The following is a 15,098-nucleotide window of genomic DNA, read 5'->3' on the forward strand; positions in this document are numbered from 1 at the left end:
GCCACGGTTTCTTTCCCTTCGGGGGAGAGGAGAGTCAGCTTGGAAATGTTTTTTGCGCTGACAATGGAAACTCCTGGGTGCTGCAATATCATGCAAGTTCAAACACAAATTCTCTACAAAAGAGGGAGGCTTGTTTGCTTTGTTTGCATGCCTGTGGGACAAAGTGTGAAATTGGAGCGGGAACCAATGCCGTCCATTGCCCGGGTGTGCTGTTTGCTTGCGTGTACCAGCCTTAGTTTGAGGGCAGGAACAAAGCCTTCAACTGAGCAGGGAGGCATCGTGGAGCCAGGCCCCTTGCACCTGTATCCAAGCTGCCGGCGGCAGTAACCACCTGAGTAGCCACGATCCCCCAGCCCCAACCAGCCACCGCCCAACCTACTCTTTGCCTGACTGGCTGGCTGGCACGAATCCTGACCGATCTTCTCCTTGTTGTTCTTTCTACTCAAGTGGCGGCAGCGGCTTGAGTTTCTCGGCTCTGTCCAAAACAAAGAAAGTGGAGACGCAATAGCAGGATTGCTCTCAAGAAGACCCACGTGTGCTGCTCGCTCGTGTGCGCCAGCCTTATTGAGAGCAACCCTCCTGCTGCGCCTCTGCTTTTTTCCACTCGGACGGAGCCGCTTGAGTGGGAAGAACAACAAGGAGAACAGCAGTCAGGATTTGTGCCAGCCGGCCTGCCAGGCAACAAGTAGGTCGGGCAGAGTGGCTAGGTGGTTGGGGAGAGGAGATCATGGCCACTCAGGTGGCTGCTGACACCACCGCCAGCAGCTTGGGTTTCTCAGCTCCATCCTAGTGGAAAAGAGCAGAGGCGCACGCGAGCATGCAGTGCATCCGGGTCTTCTTGAGAGCAATCCTGCCGCTGCATCTCCGCTTTCTTCCACTTGGACGGAACCAAGAAATTCAAGCGGCTAATGCCGCTTGAGTGGGGAGGTCAGTGAGGAGAAGATCGGTCAGGATTTGTGCCAGCCAGCTGGTCAGGCAAGGAGTAGATCGGGTGGGGTGGATGGCTGACTGGGTAGGGGGGATCATGGCCACTCAGATGGCTGCCACCGCCAGTGGCTTGGGTTTCGAAGCGCCCCAGAGGCGCTGGAAAACTTTTTATCCAAACGGAGACCCGACGGAGACAGCAAGCTCCGTATGCCGGAAATGGAGTGCCTGAGAAACGGAGCCCTGTGCTCCGTTTCTAAGCGTGCATTGGCAGCCACACGAAGGTTCCAGTCTCCCCAAGGTCTCTGCATGGCTGCCAGTGCGCGCTTAGAAACGGAGCAGAAGGCTCTGTTTCTCAAGCACCCCATTCCAGGCATACAGAGCTTACTGTCTCTTGTCAGGTTTCCGTTCGGATAAAGAGTGTTTCAGTGCCAATGGAGCGCTTCAAAATCCTTGCATTTTGAAGCGCTCCATCGGCGCTGAAACACTTTTTATTCGAACGGAAACCTGACAGAGACAGCAAGCTCTGTATGCCTGGAACGGGGCTCCTGAGAAACGGAGCAGAAGATAGGCACCGCAAACATCGCTAGAGTTCATTCTCTGCAAAAGAGGATGGGTGCCTGAACTTGCGTGATATTACGGGCCTCCAAAAGCTTCCATTACTCTCCTTCAAAGGCAGAAATCACAGCAGAGAGGAGACGGATCTTTTCAAGGTAAGTGAGTCTGGTGCAACAGGAAGGGAGGGGGAAGGATGAGGTATCTTAGTGGATCAAAGAGGCCTTGGGGGGCCTGTTCCATCAGTAGCCCCCTCCCCCCCCCGTGGCCTTCCCCACCCTGAGATGCCTCATGTTCATTTAACAAGCCACGCATGTGTTAACGAGCAGGGAGTGATCTCTTTCAAGGTACGAGATTCATTTCCACAAATTCTTGAGTTACGAATGGAATGGGCAGGCTCCATTCCATTTGTAAATCGAGGACTACCTGTACTAATTGAGAGACGGACTGGCCCAAAGTCACCCAGATGGCTTTCATGGCTAAAGCAGGACTTGAACTCACTGTCTTCTGCTTTCTAGCCTGGTGCCTTAACCACTAGACCAAATTAGCTCTTTATTTTCAGTTTTGTTTGCTTAAAAGCACTCCCTTAGAAGGCGCCTCGTACACAGAATTGGAGATACAGACAATAAAAGCTCATAATCCAGTTTTAAATTTAAGCAAATGCTTCATTTATTTAATGATCCTCTGTTTACAAATGAAAATGTTTCTATTTCTTGGTTGGGTCACAAATCTCAGAATTTTCTGAGAAATGTTTAATGTGATTATCTTCTTAACTAGAAATGTGAAAAGAAGCATCCAAGAAAACTTCAAGATAATTTTGAAACAGGTATGTGTGATTATGTCACTTTAGATGATGCAGAATAAAGGTATATAGCATTTATAGTTCATATTACTTGTTGATTAGCGGACAACTTGGTACCTTAGTTTAAATGTCTGAGATTAATGCTCTATAATTTACAGTGCCCAACCTAGCAAAATGTTTGGTTTTACCCAAGGTATTGTGCTTGAATAAGAGTTTCCCATACAGCTGAACAGGGAAAACTAAATCCCTGCACTGATGAACAGTATAGTCATGTAGTTTAAACAATTGTGGTTATGATAGTGCTAAAGCTGGGTACGAAAAGGATACGGGAGGGTTTTCAAGAGTATATTACAGTACTGTACCCAGTTTTATTAGCCTGAAATGGTTTCTGAGTAGAGTACTGTACTTTAGTATTACAATTTCTTTTTTTAAAAGCATAGCTTTTCAAAGTGTAAATTCTAAGGAAAGCTGTAAAGTTTAACATTGCTTTAGTTGATGCTTGTGTTCTCTTATTTGAGAGCAAGGTTACAAATTCTGCAAGCTACTGTTATGAGAAAATGTCTATTGTAACAGTATACTTTTGATGTTAATGATCACCATCTTATTAAAGATGTCGCAAACCTATGGTGTTGTCACTGCTTATTCTGAAGATTAATAATAAGTTGGAAGATTGGGATTTAAAGGAGGAATAGGACACAATCTTGGGACAGAGGCTATTTTCATTTAGATCTGCTTTGCCTAAGGTAGCTTTCTCCAATCTGCTGCCCCTACTGTGCCCAGTTTTATTAGCCTATAAAACTGTGTAACTCTAATTTGATTGTAGTTCCCATACTGTCCAATTTTTAAATCAGTGAATGTCTAAGTAATATGATACTGTATATTTGAACTTTTCTTAATATGAAATTATTTTGACCCATATTTATAACTCACTGCTAAATTCTTTTTTTTTAATGTAGAAACAGCGTATGATTTGTGCTGTCTCAGCGAAGACCAGCAACTAGAGCGTGGACAATTGGTGTCATGCAATGGCCATTGCAAATTCTCTTTCTCCTCACGTGCTTTTCTGAGCTTCAAGTTTGACCATGATGCGATCATGAAAAATTTTGACTTCTGAAGCTTGGTTGTTTGGACAAGCTGGCTAGAGTCCTGGCACAGAGCAATTGAGTGGGTTTTTAAAATCCAACTTTTACATTTTCTCAGGTTTTAAAGCAATGCAGGGACCTAGTGGTCGACTGGAAGGTTTTGTTCTCATTGTAATATGGGAGTAGCACCATGCAGTGTTGCACTTTAAATGCAGTTTAACTTTTACCTGCAAAAATGCTTTCCAATATATCATTTAGTAGTTCCTAGCTATGCATTAGTGGGCATTTTTAACTCGTTTGTTGTCTGTCTAGATTTTGGAGGAGTATTTTACCCTTGGCCGTGTTAACCTTTTACACATTTAAATTGATCTTATATATCATATTGGTTTTTTTGTGATATTTTGCAGTACAGCTGCTGAAAACCCATACAGATTTTCTGAAGAGTACCATATTCTGTACTGAGCAAAGGAGCTAGGTATTTTACGATTCAGAATGTTGAAAAGCAACCTTTCATTCTGAGAATTATTCTGCCTGGGATCTTATATCATTCAAATCAATTTATTTCCCCATCTTCATTGTTGCACTGTACTGGAACTTTTTAAAAATATAGGCATGATTTAAAATTGTATTACTAGTGTGATATTTTATCTTACTTTCTGTTCAATAGTTGCGTTGTTTCAGCTCCAATGAAAAGATGGTGGTGATATTGGAATGTGTCTGATATAACTTTTACTGTTCCCCATGTGTGAAATGTCTAAGCTGTTTCCGACCAGATTTACAGGTACTTTGAAAAATGAAATAGGAAAATGTATGTTTAAGGAGATAATTCTAGGAGATAGAATAAATTAGTTTTTGGAAGTAGTACAAAAGAAAAAACCAACATTATATGAAATTACATGGCTTATAGCTTTTGTGGCAACCAAACTCAAGGAAAACATACTCTAGCCCAGGGGTAGGCAACCTTGGCTCTTTTATGACTCGTGGACTTCAACTCCCAGAATTGCTGAGTCAGCATAGCTGACTCAGGAATTCTGGGAGTTGAAATCTACGAGTCGTAAAAGAGCCAAGGTTGCCTACCCCTGTTCTAGCCAATCTCAAAGCCCTATTAGTTATGCTGCCTATGTCAGAAGTTTCATGGATGGTCTGAGGAGGTTATCTTGTCTAATGGAGCTGTACAGTTTAAAATCTCCTAAAAGTAGTACGAGAGAGAATTAACTACACCAGCTTCAGATTGGCAGAACTGATAGCCTGAATCAGGAAAAAAAGCATCATTGAACCATTTTGATCCAAAGCTGGTTCTTTCCCCACCTTGGAACACCATATATTGAGACTGTGTGCCATTTACTGCCTATAGAAACACCACCAGTTGACTTAGAAGGGTTTCCACAGTAATGGAATTGTTGGCAGAAGGGCACCACCACCCTATGCTAATGCCTTCATTCAAACAACAAGGACGTTTGTTTGTCCGGTTCACTAGGTTTGTATCATTTTCAGTATTTTGGTCTGACTTAGAACTGAGTTTTAAGAGTAGTAGCTCAAAAAATGCATTGTGCTACATCAGTGAAAACATGGAGCGGAATAGCAACAAGCAATAAAACCTGAATTTATAGTCCTAGCCCAAGGTGCACTGAAGGAATGTCTATAAATACAGATTGTATAAAACCTACTGAATTTTGTTTCCTCGGTGCTCTAGCCTTATTACGACAGTTTGGATTCACAATATTCACTGAGGTTTCTGAAATTTATCTAGAGTAGGCTTGAAAGTTAAGCGTAGCCCCATTCACTTGCAAAATGCTTGCAATATGCAGTTTTCTCTTGTTAAAGGATAATACAATGAAATGTACATGTAACTATCAAACGTCTTGTTCATAATAGCAAAATAGGTGCAGATTAATTCCCAAGTAAGTTCAGTTTTCTTTATTGATCATTTTGTAAATAATTGAATTACGGACTCACCTAGTCACTATATGCCTGCTTACCGTATCCAGCATTTATTTCATAACATGAAGTTAATTGGATTTGCATTATCTGTTAAAAGTAAGATAGTTGAAAAACTGGTGATGAAGATGCCATATTCTTTTGTTTAATCTTCATCTGTGAAAATAACTTTTTGGTCAGTATTTAATGCAGGTTAACTCTTCTAGTAATAAAAGTGCCTAATTTGCTAACTTCTCAATCGCTGCAAATTGGATTTTCAGGCTGCTAGTGCCAATATTCTTCTGATGAGTACCTTGATTTCCAGGAATGTTACTGTTTAATGCTGCTTCCTTTGTATGATGCCATTAATAAGAGGAACTTTGGCACAGTTATGTGTATTTTGAATATGAGGTGCTTACGTGTTATACTAGCAATGTGAGATTAATTTTCCTAAGTGTAAAGTAACTTATAGGGCCCACATTCTTTCCTTTTGAATATAGAAGATGTTTTCTGTTTTGCAGAGAATAATTTCCTAAGAAAATCCAGTGTCTGACTACTACTTTGTTGAGGGCTTTCCAGGTACTCTAAAAGACTAATTTTGGTTTATTAACAGCCTTAATACAGGTTGCAAATTAACATAGCAACATATGCAAGAATTATCACTTTTACTACATATTGTATTGCACGTGGCTGTATTCCTTAATTTGATTCTATCATGTCTTAAAAGTATGGGACATAATGTAATAGTTCCTGGGTGCCCTGCACTGTGAACATTTCAGATTGTTTACCTCTTCAGTTAGTAATTATTTTTTTTTATTTTCTTGCAGAGAGCTTAAATATTATACTCACTTATTCCAAAATGTAGGCATATGGTTTTCTTAGGTTTCTATGTATCAGCGAAGAAAAGGCAGTTCGTTGGCTGTAACTGATTCTTGTTTCTCTAATGAGGCATTTTAAAGGATGAAAAATAAATGATCTGTGCATGGATCTGTACTCATCTCCATAAAAAACATTACTGTTTGACTGTTGGATTCTGTACTGCTGTTTAGCAGAGGGCATAGCAATTATTAATCTGCCTTACTTAATTGAATTAAGTATGTCTTTTAAGATCAAGTTAAGTCTGCTATAAAAATATAGACTAAATCATCTGGGGAGTGTTTCTATGTGTATGCTTAGTAAAGCTTTCCATTTGTTCTTAACCTTTGTCTACTCTGTTAGGGGTATCAGTATATTTTGTGTGGCATGAAGTCTCGTATATTTGGATGCTTTCATATGTTCAGAGAAAACAGATTGAAGGAAGTATTCCAGCTTCAATTCTTCATTTTTTTTTCTGGATTATGGGCTAAATTTAAGCAGAATTTTAAGAGATTTGTTATACAATTGTGCATGTTTGTTTCAGTTTAAATGGAAAGTTTATTTCCAAGGCTGTCAAATATAGAACATATGATCACATAGCCAAGTGATATATTGATATAACCTTTTACACAGTTTTTGGTTATTATTACAAAGTAGGGAGTGCCGAATAAGTTGTTAAATATGTGCTTAAAGCAGCTTTTGACATTTTAAATCTAGAGGTGATGGATAGTGTGCCTCTTTTCCAGTGTTTTTTTTTCCTTTCCATTGCTGCCTGCCTGAAATTGACCAATGACATTCTTTCTGCCTGGTAGTGTTGCCTCAGATGCTATTTTAAATTTCAGATCAAATACTTTGTGAGATTTTTCTGGTTAGATGTGTAGATTTTGATTTTCCTGGATCAGGTATGTGGAACACGGATATTTTTGTAGCTATTAATCATGAAGCACTCAGTTCAGATGTTCAGATGTTCTGTTCCTGCTTTCTTACATTTGAATTCTTATAGGTACGTTTAATCCTGTGCACTGTGAAGGCTTCCTTATAGGAAAGCTGCCTATTACTAAAATTGGAATGTATTTAAACGTGTATTTTGTTCAAGAAGCGGGAATTTGACTTAAACTGCTACTATATGCTGAAAACACTGATGGATGCAAAATGTCTTCAATGCTTAATATTCAGTATACATTTCACTTGTTCCTTCAAGCATGCTTATCAGAAATGATGCAAGAAGGTCCCATTTTTTTTAATGGGTTTTGAACTACACATCCATTTTTTAATATCAATAGTCAGTCTCTTGTTTCATTGATCAGGATTCATCAATCAAACTTGTTCAAGGAGATTTTCGACTTTCCTTAGGCAACGATATCACATATTAGATGGCAACGATTTTTTTAAACCAAGGGGTGTTTCTTAAGTAATTTTGTATGTGACAAAAGTTTCTAACACAAGTTTTGTATGTGTTGAGTGTGTGTGGATGAAAATACAGCTGGACACATAAGCTTTTTGATGTGATAAAAGTAATTGTAATTAGGTTAAGTAACGTCATAAATATTAGAGAATTAAAATTAACCTGTAATTTTAGAAAAATAAAAGTGCATATTGGGGTCCTGTTTGAAATGAGTTTTTCTTAAGTTGTTTTGTTAATGTAATTTAATGTTGTGTAAAAACAGCTTTTTGCAACTTATTGTAAAATGTTGTAAAATCAGTTTTTCAATTGGTAAATCAGTTAAATAGTCCAGTGTCGTAAAATGACTATACAGTATTCATTGTGGCTTATTTCTAGAAAATGTAAAAATCTTTCCATAATGGCACATATATTAGTGGAAATATAAATTTGATGTCCAAATTAGTTTTTCTTGACCAGATTTAGTTTATTCCTTAAAGACCAATCTTAATCCATTGTAGTGAGTGGTGTCTCAAACGTGTTAAGGTGTTTTTCTTTGTTTTTAAACAAAGCAATTGTTAATATTCACTGTTATATGGTATAAAAGAATGACACTGCAATAGCAGCAGCTTGTTTTTGATGAGATGGCAATGAAAATTACAACCGAAGGTGCAGTTATAGTAGGTAATAAGAATCCATTTGAAAATTTTTATTGTTTCGCAATTGGTCTAATATATATGGTTTAAATATCTTTACTGCTGGACAAGACCTAAGGAAGATTTGAGACAATAGTGTGTGCAGATTTTTGCAATAATTTGTTCTTCAAAATGTTATTTTACAAGTTTTAACAGCAAGACACTTTGGTCCTGACCAGTGAGGAACAATGAGTTGGTTAGTAGAGTAATTCTTCTATCATGTTAGAGGATAGAATTTTTTCCCATTTATATATTTAAAATAAGCCAAGATTATCTTTGAAATATAATCAGATGCCAAGTATCTAATGTGTATGATTTTGTACGTTCACCAAGATATTTGTATTTTGAAAAGAAACTATAAGAATGGGACTTGTGATAACAAATAATTTGAAATACTGTTTCTGAACTGCAAAATTGTAGTGTGCTGCTTGGACTTTATACCTGACATATTGCATAGAAACTACAACTAACATTTACATACATTAACATACATTAAATGATTTCAGTATTTAAATTGTAAATCATCCTTCTCAAGCAACTTGCCCTTAACAGGGAATTTCAATAAGCTTTAGGGTGCTTTAGGCTGCATTGTCACCAGTGTCTTTATTGCTTTCTGGATCTTCTTATATGTTTTCCATTTATATTTTTAAAATAAACCCAAGTTTGTCTTTAAAATATAATCAGATGCCAAGTATCTAATGTGTATGGTTTTGTGTGTTCACCAAGATGTATTTTGAAAAGAAACAACTATAATGTTGCTACATTTAGTTGAACTTGCTCAGAAATATTCCTAGATCATGGGCTTTCCTTTTCCGGGATTCTTGATTGCAGGATACCTTCCAGCTCAACAGGAAGATGGCACATATGCAGTAAGATATACAAGAGGAGCTATTTTTCCAAGCATTTTAACCAGAATAGGCTTTAAAAAGTGCCATATCCTATATTTAGTGGTTAAAAATACATTTCTAAAATGGTGATTTTGTTATAACATTAATTTTGCACGATTCTTCTATGACACCATTAAACAATTTTCAGTCATAACTGTCATGTAAACAAATGTAAAGTGCAAGGTGTCAACCCTCAAAATTCCTGAGCCAGCACTGAAGTCTGCATAGCCAGAATTTGCTAAGGTTGGGGAATGGTGGTACAGAAAATATTCCAAGTGGAATGGAAACAAGTGCTATAAAACAGCGGTCTCCAACCTTTCCGGATCGGCGGCAGCGGGGTAGGAGGAGGGGAGGGGATGGTTTCATGAGCATGCATGAGTGCTGCTTTCACAAATGCAGCTTTGCATGCACGACCTTGCCCACCACTTCTGCAGCCTACTTCTGAATAGGCTGTGACCCAGAGGTTGGGGACCCCTTCTGTAAAATATTCCTATATATAGAATAGCTTCAGCTTGAGAAACATTTCACGCCCCCCCCAAAATGTATCCAGGGCTTTTGACAAAGAAGGGCAAAATACATTAATCTGTTAAGAAAGAAGACTGAATGCCTTCTCAGCATTAATTTTTTATTCAGAATATAAGAACATTTATAAAAGTGTTATAAATGTCTCTGTATAAATTAACTAGTTTGTACAATTCTATATCAAACCCAAATAGCTATTTTACAGCATCTAAAAAAACTACTAGAATGAGAAAAACCAATGAAAATGGTGGTTTTTCAACAAAAAATTGCTAATATAAACAGGAACAATACTGACATTTAATTTAAAAATGTGCTTGCTGTTTTGTAAATAACAATATATTCAAGCTGGTGTAAAAAATCATGCCTTGAAAAAGTAACAATATATTTTGTACAGTATATCAGATTAAAATAGAAGCCTATTTTAACAGCGTAACGTATCACGAAAACAGCTTTTGCTTAAGAGACAGAATGGATATTAACTGTATTACGATGGTGGAACTATTCTAGCATGCCTGCCAGCTTTAGCAAACCCAAGATGCTGGATGCATCCGAAAGTTTTTGCTCAGGTAATACCACTGATGGAATGCTGGAGAAGGTGCAATTTCCCTTATCGTGTTGAAAAAAATTGGAAACTGCAGGACAACAATGGCAAAATTGCTGCATTCTTTTCATTTGGCATGATCCTCTGCTGGTTGAAAAGCCTTACATCAATTCAAGGAATCCAATTTGCATAAGCTAAAGTAGGGCTCTCCTATCCACCTAGCAGTTCGAAAGCATGCAAATGTGAGTAGATTAATAGGTACCACTTTGGTGGGAAGGTAACAGCGTTCTGTGCTCCTTTGGTGTATAGCCATACTGGCTACATGACCACAGAAAATGTCTTCGGTCAAGGCTACCTCCCTTGACCAAGAAAGGAAGATGAGCACTGTGCCTTAAGAGTCGGACAAGACTGCATAGGGAAACCTTATGGAAAAACAGCTAAATGGCATGCCAGTTAAAATAGGTTAAGAATTATAAGTAAAACATGGAATGTATAATGTAGTTCACAGTACAATTCTGAAGATTTCTAACTAGAAAGAAAAAAGATAATGAAATAAATTACTTCCATGTACCAGAAACAGGTATTCTTTAAACTAGCAATTTCTAATAAGAATTGTCATTGCTAATCCAAAAACAAACCCAGAATGATTGAGACAAACTACTCTAAGTACAATGATAAAATACTATTACAAAAAATATTAAATCATGCAACAAGAAATTTTAAAATGAGAATGAATAATCTTTTTTTCAGAATTACTTGCGGTTTACAACTTGTGAGGAAAAAAGGAACCAAATAGGTGAATTCCCCTCACATTTTACTATATTCTCCATGGACTTTTTTTTATATAAATATCTGATTTGCTTAGATTATGGAGCTGATGTAGTTTTGCCTAACAATCATAGCATTTGTCATAAAACAAATGTACTATATTGAAAAACGCCAAGCAGAAAACGGCCCAAATGACGTCTAATGTGAATAACTTGCAGAGCAACACCCTGGGTGTCACATGGAGATGGGGAGAGTCACAGGTGAAGGATGTCACAAAGTGTCAGGATCACGTTAGTGAGCAGAAGGCCATTTTCTCCATAGGATGAAAAAGATGGAGTAAATCAGTATTCAGAGCATGCTTTTCTTTCCTATCCTTTCCTTCCAAAACCTGTCATGCAGATCAGCTTGGATACTCATGAAACAAGAGCTTAGAAAACTACATGATACAGGAACAGGGATAGGACATTGTGTGTGTGTGTTTTTAACTCCACTTTTGGAAAGGGCAATCTGAAATGTTCTGTCTATACCAGGGGTCGGCAACCTCGGCTCTTTTATGACTCGTGGACTTCAACTCCCAGAATTCCTGAGCCAGCTATGCTGGCTCAGGAATTCTGGGAGTTGAAGTCCACGAGTCATAAAAGAGCCGAGGTTGCCGACCCCTGGTCTATACCAAATTCAAATGCAGATACCTTTGAAAATAAATTCTTACATAGTTCTTATTTCAGACAACTCCAAATTGAGATAATTTAATGTCTCTAAGTAATCCTAATAAAGTAATGCAGGTTAGATCTGTCTAACTTGCTTTATTTGAAAACACGGCTAGGTGCTGATCTTCACTATAAAAGAAATAGAAAAAAATCAGTTTGATTGTAAAGTGTATTAAATTGCCTACAATGATTAAATGTGGACGAACATTCAAAAGACTAAATTGGTAGGACTATTGGTCTTATTGTAGTCTTTCCAAGAATCAGTGCAAGGAGAAATCATTTTAAAAGGAAGGCACCACTGCAGAACATCTGCCATGATTGAGGATTATCCTTAAAAGATTAATGTCCGACATCTATACAGCAGACTAAAGGAAAAAGAATTATTGCTACGCTTATATCACAAAAGAAAAATAGAATAGAAAGACATTTCAATTTAAAAAGGCTTTAAAATTTAAGGGACATAATACTACATTCTTCTCTAATTCTAATTGATATGGTTTACTGAGCTAAGTGGACAGTATTAGCATCATAACATCCTCACTGGAAATTAATGTCCCCACATTTTTTTGGAAGTACATTTACATTCATTTAATCAGGCACATTCCTTAACATTTTATGCTGGTTTCAGAGAAAAAAAACCGAGCAAAGTGGAATATTGTTATTTTAGAACTTGTTAGTTTTATGAATCTTACCCCATACACACAGTATTCTAGAATATTTTGCAACACTCATGTAGTTTATATATGGAATGCAAAGGATTAGACATTGTCCAGCAATATATTCCATTTCTTTTATAAATGCATAACTGCTACAAATTAAGAACAACCTCTTATTTGTGATAGATAAGCAGCAGTGAAATAGCTTGTGTTTAGACAATAGATCAATGTTTCCCAAACAGATGAATTCTGGGAGATGAAGTCCACACATCTTAACAATTGTCACGTTTGAAAAATACTGTACTACATGTTTAGTCGCAGAATTACTATGGATTCTATTCCATGACTGACTGAGATGGCAAACTGCAGGTTTACCAAGCCATGCAATAGGATAATGCTGGGGCATTTTCAATGGGCACAATTCTAAAAATTGTACTACAGACAGATAGAGGCACCAGTTATACTATGGGAGAAATTATTCCAGTTGGTTTGACATAAAATTCTTCCACTGCCCATATTCTTACTGTTATTTAATGAGAAGCAAAAAAAAAAAAACCAACGAACTAATTTAGTCTCCATTTCAAAAGCACAATTTAAAATAATTTCCAATACATCTTCCTTTGATTTGAATTGCAACAGTTATTTATCAACTTACACCTCCATTACTGCAAAAATTATATATGTGCAGTAGTTATTGTGATTTCCCATCACTTGAAGAAGCAAGAGTAATTCCCGTTCCCCTAAAAAGCCAATTGTATGCTAATACTTGATCTGCTGTGTACATAGAGGTTGACTACAGATACCTGATTTACATTGTAAGGGGGAATGCAGAATGAATGACAAAAGAAAATGGGAAAAGAAATGCTATTATCCAAATGAAAGCGATGAGTGCACTGGTGTTCCAACACTGCCTCATTATGGTAGACTCCAAAGATAGTGTTCAATGAATAAGCGCAGAAGAATATAGTTACTCATACAAATTTGAAATTTATAAGAGAATCTGTAGTAATATCAGTAAAACTATTACATGAAAAATGTGATAAACTGATCCATTTACCATCAGGCACTGAGTATGCTCAACTATACAAAAACATGAGTTTGGGGGCTCCTGCCCATGGCTGTGTGTTGAAGTTGCAATCTCACTATGAGGTACTGATCTCCAACTTTGCCTGGTTTGTATCAATTCACAACTGTGTTTACTATCTCAAGGAGTCTTGTAAGGAGTCATTTTTGTAATGGCACATTGATTTAAAGAAAACTAATATCTCTTAAAGTGATGTCTCATTCGTATGGGGTCTTGAGTTTTCTTCTTCCAGCAAAGCAATTCTTTGTTTGAGCATCCTGACTTGCGTCTCATGTCTTTCCACCATTGCCATCATCTGGGATTCCAGTTTCTTCAGCTTATTTTGGTGCTTCTTCTTTGCTTTCTCATAGGCAGCCACAAGGTTACTATGGAAACACAATAATAAAAGGTCAAGGTAGTCATATCTACACATCCATTCTGATTGGCAGCATCTTAAATGGCTTTTGATTAGTTGACATACTGGGCAAGATCCCCACAACAACTTTTCAATTCCAGCTGGCTACACAGCTCTGCTCTGCTCTGCGTATAAGCCCAACATTCTGCTAGTGCATTGTCAGCCATGTATATTCCATATAGTGATTCACAAGAAGTATAACAAAAAACATGTTAGTTTAGCTCAGCGTATATAGTATGTTGCCATTGACTGGAGGAACCATTTACCTGTTTGCTCTTTTCAAATCATTAACAAACTCTGCAGATTGCTGATGCCGAATTTCGCTGCTCTTAGTTAGTCTTTCTAAGGCACTCACCAACTCCTGCACTCTGGATTTCAGTTTCTTTTCTCTGGAAAGTACAAAGCATAGTACCATCAATCCAAATGATGTTTTCAGGGCAAATAAGTTGAACAAAATCTTATTTATCATCTGCAATCTGAGTGACAATGCATTACTCTGATAGCATGGAAGCCACAGTAATACTGGTGTTTATATGTTAATTAACTTCTTTATGTATTCAAGATGGACAGTGATTTATATTTATATCTATATATAAAGGTGTATGTATATATATATGTTGTATATAGCCTGTTTATATGTGTGTTATGTATGTGTACACTTTTGAGAGCAAGCAACAGAAACTCATTTTTAATGTGTGCCGGTGTAGCCACAGTAAAAAATGACAATAAGGGTTATCTTATCTAACTTATTGACTCAGGTTTGAAGCTGCACAAAGGGGTGGCAGCATGGACCATTTTTCTGTGATACAGATCTCATAATACTATTATATAACAACAATATTTGTTGCAAGTACCACACTGCTGGAGAGCTGCATATACAGAGTCCAAATGATAACCACAAGCAGGACTCTAATGAGTCACTCCAAAGCTGTTTCAGTATGGAAGATGCTACTGCTATTACATACTATTGCTAATTGCTAACACAATTGCTTTTCTACTAACTGGTAAAATTGGCTGTAAAAGTATACACTTACAGTATTTTAGCAAAATTAATATGATTTATATGGCTGCTCATGTATGGAGCACCACCCTGGACAGCTTATAAACAATACATGCTTATAACAAACAACCTTTCTTGGCTCAGACCACACACCACCCCAAAGCTTGTGGAAAAATCCAGATCTACAAGACTTTTCAGAAGACTAGACGGGAGGCATCTACTGAATAACGGGGTGGGGGTGTCCAAATATATTTTGTGTGTATATATATATATATAGGGACGCGGTGGCTCAGTGGGTTAGGACGCTGAGCTTGTCGATCAGAAGGTC

General features: G+C 37.5%; 2 protein-coding genes across 10 annotated transcripts in view; one reads left to right on the forward strand and one right to left on the reverse strand.

Moving 5' to 3' along the window:
• Positions 1-15,098, forward strand: part of DCP2 (decapping mRNA 2) — a 76,804-nt gene that overhangs the window by 18,800 nt on the left and 42,906 nt on the right. For 2 of the 9 annotated variants that reach the window (XR_014024867.1, XR_014024871.1), the window contains exons 10-12: positions 2,257-2,305; positions 3,238-4,144; positions 5,802-5,859. Coding sequence is in view for 3 of the 9 variants with exons in the window: in XM_081315730.1 (XP_081171856.1) it covers positions 2,257-2,305; positions 3,238-3,395 (207 nt within the window). In the remaining 6 variants the exon portion in view is untranslated. Of the gene's footprint in view, positions 1-1,599; positions 1,638-2,256; positions 2,306-3,237; positions 7,885-15,098 lie in introns of those variants that run through there. The other 7 variants (XR_014024868.1, XR_014024869.1, XM_081315730.1 and 4 more) reach the window with 5 other exon arrangements.
• Positions 11,598-15,098, reverse strand: part of MCC (MCC regulator of WNT signaling pathway) — a 214,042-nt gene continuing 210,541 nt past the window's right edge. The window contains exons 18-19 of the mRNA XM_081315724.1: positions 14,037-14,159; positions 11,598-13,741 (exon numbers count right to left, since the gene is read on the reverse strand). Coding sequence (XP_081171850.1) covers positions 13,561-13,741; positions 14,037-14,159 — 304 coding nt within the window. The 3' untranslated portion in view covers positions 11,598-13,560. The remainder of the gene's footprint in view (positions 13,742-14,036; positions 14,160-15,098) is intronic.

Source organism: Vipera berus (genome assembly GCF_964194415.1).
Source record: "Vipera berus genome assembly, chromosome: 2".
NCBI classification, from domain to species: Eukaryota; Metazoa; Chordata; class Lepidosauria; order Squamata; family Viperidae; genus Vipera; species Vipera berus.